The sequence below is a fragment of the Sinocyclocheilus anshuiensis genome, unplaced genomic scaffold (assembly GCF_001515605.1).
Source record: "Sinocyclocheilus anshuiensis isolate Anshui unplaced genomic scaffold, SAMN03320099.WGS_v1.1 scaffold364, whole genome shotgun sequence".
In the NCBI taxonomy this organism is placed as follows: Eukaryota; Metazoa; Chordata; class Actinopteri; order Cypriniformes; family Cyprinidae; genus Sinocyclocheilus; species Sinocyclocheilus anshuiensis.
The window spans coordinates 372,779-376,402 of NW_015555735.1; the positions used below are offsets into that span (position 1 = coordinate 372,779).

At 34.6% G+C, this 3,624-nt stretch overlaps 1 protein-coding gene across 1 annotated transcript in view; it reads left to right on the top strand.

The window, feature by feature from the left end:
* LOC107673053 (low-density lipoprotein receptor-related protein 1-like) overlaps positions 1–3,624 on the top strand; it is a 154,256-nt gene that overhangs the window by 137,165 nt on the left and 13,467 nt on the right. The window contains exons 60-66 of the mRNA XM_016466490.1: positions 211–416; positions 1,398–1,586; positions 1,682–1,830; positions 2,757–2,850; positions 2,935–3,051; positions 3,138–3,257; positions 3,367–3,489. Coding sequence (XP_016321976.1) covers positions 211–416; positions 1,398–1,586; positions 1,682–1,830; positions 2,757–2,850; positions 2,935–3,051; positions 3,138–3,257; positions 3,367–3,489 — 998 coding nt within the window. The remainder of the gene's footprint in view (positions 1–210; positions 417–1,397; positions 1,587–1,681; positions 1,831–2,756; positions 2,851–2,934; positions 3,052–3,137; positions 3,258–3,366; positions 3,490–3,624) is intronic.

Below are 3,624 nucleotides of genomic sequence, written 5' to 3' on the forward strand. Positions count from 1 at the left end.
AAAAAAAAAAAAACATATATATATATATAATTTTATATAAAATATTTAATTTAAATAAATTAATGTTCTAAATGTAAATAAAATATTTATAAAATACCCTAGTATTTTCTCTTAAAGGATCTATGTGAATATGTTGTTGTTGTTTTAAATAATTAATTTATACTTGACACGTTATGAGCTTGTTTGACTTTGGTGGTTTATTATTTCCAGGTATCTGTATTGGTCAGACTGGGGTGATGTGCCACATATTGGCCGCATCGGCATGGACGGCACAGATCGCCACATCATCATTCAAGATAAGATCACATGGCCGAACGGCTTGACGCTAGATTTTATTAATGACCGCATCTACTGGGCAGATGCTCGTGAAGACTATATTGCTTTTTCCAGCCTGGATGGATCCAACAGACACATTGGTGAATGCAAACACACACACACACACTGCTTATGAGGTCATTTTTCTTCAGGCAATTAGTTTAGACAAAGGAGTGACCCAGCCTTCATGTCGCCAATAAATGACATCATAGAATGTCTGTATTATGTAATATTACAGTCGATCTATTGTTTTTGAGACTGGTATGTGCAAAAGACAGGCAGTGAGGAGGAGGTGGTTTATTTCCATATGAATTCCTAATATTCAGAAAGCTTACGCAAGAACATGCTAGATCTGTCCTAGATTGAAAGGGTTCGACTTTGAAACCTCACAGTTTCTTTGTGCTGCTAAAGTCAGGAGATGCCAGGAAATCAATATTATCTTATAAACATAATGTAATAAGATTCATGCAAACTTCTACAACAGTTAATCAAGCAAGTGGACCTGTTTTTTGGTCTATTGGAAGCCAAATATGGGCAAATATCAAGTTGAAAGATCTTGTCTTTCTTTCTTTCTCTTTCTCTTTCTCTCTCTCTCTCTCTCTCTTTCTTTCTAAAGTTCTGTAATAATATATTATCTGTTTTTTATTCATATATATATATATATATATATATATATATATATACAATTATTTTTAAGATAATATTTAAGAATATTTCAGTTTTATAATTAAAATAAAAAGGTAACTAAACAAAAAATTGTTGGCTTGGCAATTAACTGAAATCCGTTTAATATGAAGTACTAAAATTAGTACTTTTCATGTCATGAAAATAGCCTACAAATATTGGTTAATATGTTTGGTCTTGTCACTTATTCTTAATTTATATGAATTTTTTTTTTTTTTTTTTTTTTGCGCTAATGTAATCAAGGCCATGAAGATGGGAAGATTGATATTAACCAATGATACTATAAACTGCTTTTCATGATCCATTCAAATCTGAAGGATAAAAAACAGTTTCACCCTTATTTCAATATTCTGTTTCTTGCTTTATTAAATATGGGTCTTGTGTTCTCTTCCCCACAGTGCTGAATCAAGACATCCCTCATATCTTTGCCATGACTCTATTTGAGGAGTACATCTACTGGACCGACTGGGAGACCAAGTCCATTAACAGAGCTCACAAAACCCTGGGCACCAACAAGACCATGTTGATTAGCACCCTGCACAGACCCATGGACTTACACATCTATCATCCCTCCAGACAACCTGAGGGTGAGAAGATGCACACATGCTGTGTATAGAAATGTTCCTGCGGTGTTTGATGTGCTTTCTGAGCTTTCTCCTCTCTGATGCTCTTGTAATTGCAGTGTCAGATCACCCGTGTCAGGTGGATAATGGTGGCTGCAGTAACCTGTGTTTGCTCTCACCTGGAGGAGGCTACAAGTGTGCCTGTCCCACCAACTTCTATCTGGCTGCTGATGGAAAACAGTGCTTGTCCAACTGTACAGCCAGTCAGGTGTGTGTTATTTTGCCACAAATAAGCAAACATTTTCTCGAAATGCAGAATGCCAGCACATTTTACTTGTAATATTCATTTTTCTTAATGGTGGTTCTTATTTGATTCGCATTATAAAGGTACTGAAAGTGCTAACACATTAACAAGTGTTTCAACATTATGTCAGTGTTTATTGTGCTGCCATCAATGTATGATGATTTTAAATAAGAAAAAGAATGTTGTAGTATTTCTTTATTTCTTAACTAAATAGATTAATAACACGTTAGCAGTTCTAATAAATACTTTTAAAATAAAAAATCTTTTTTTCTTCATTTACAGTATAGCAGCGTTATTATTAACAAAAAAAACTGAAACAATTTTGTTCATTCAAAATAAAACTGAAAAATGTAAAAAGAAAAATTAAATGGAAAAAAAATTAAAACAAAAATTTGAAATAAGTTACATTTGAAAACATTTAATTTGAAGTAATAATATTACTAAAACTGGTAATAAAAATGAATAAATATTTATTTGCATTCTAAATATTTATAATATTATAATAGAAGTTTTTTTTTTAATTACAAAAACGCAACAAAATGACTAAAAATTAAAACTGAAAATAGAAAAAAACTTCAATATTTTTATGAACACTATAATAATATATCAATAATATTAAAGTAACACTAAAATAACACTGCGATACAGTAATGACCATTATTATTATTTCTTTTTTTTTTATTTAGCATTTTGGTAATGAGAAGTAGAGTTAGAAATTGTGTAGTCAGAAGTCAAATGAAAATGTCACCATGCAAAAAAACCTAATTGTCCTAAAAAAGCATTTTTTTTTTTCTTGTGATTTTGGGGTGCAATATTACCTTGACATGTTCTTGTCAGAAATGACGCTAGGCTAATTGTCTGTGCTCTCTCTTCTTTCTCTCTGACTGTAGTTTGTCTGCAAGAATGATAAGTGCATTCCCTTCTGGTGGAAGTGTGATACTGAGGATGACTGTGGAGACCGCTCAGATGAACCTGCCGATTGCCGTAAGTATCAGGGCTTTAACTGTGAGAGACGCCATGGACACTCAAACATACATAACATTCTCATACTCTGTTCTTGGGTTTTAGCCGAGTTTAAATGCAGACCAGGCCAGTTCCAGTGTGGCACAGGTCTCTGCACCAACCCGGCTTACATCTGTGATGGAGACAACGACTGCCAGGACAACTCTGATGAAGCCAACTGTGGTATGATGTCCAAGCAATTGTGTAGGACTGAAATAATCATCTTTAGGACATTTGCTTAATGAACACTCATTTTTGTCCTCGTTCAGACATCCACGTTTGCCTGCCCAGTCAGTTTAAGTGCTCGCATCCTAGTCGCTGTATCCCTGGAATCTTGCGTTGTAACGGTCAGAACAACTGCGGCCAGGGAGAAGATGAAAAGGACTGCCGTAAGTCTAGTCCTATATCTCTCATTAGTTTAAGTTTTGATATTTACACTATGTATGAGGCTGTTTTCTGATGAGCTGATTGGCTGAGTGTCGTCGTGTTGTCTTGCAGCTGAGGTGACCTGTGCTCCTAACCAGTTCCAGTGTGCCATCACCAAACGCTGTATACCACGAGTCTGGGTGTGCGATAGAGACTACGACTGCGTGGACGAATCCGACGAACCGGCCAACTGCAGTAAGGAAATAAAAAAAACAACAATACATTGACTTTTAAAGCCACTTTTTATCTTAATTTGGTGGTAAATATTGATATTGCCAATGTATTATTTTGACTGCTTTGATTAGACTGCTTTTTTAAATCAGCAAACAT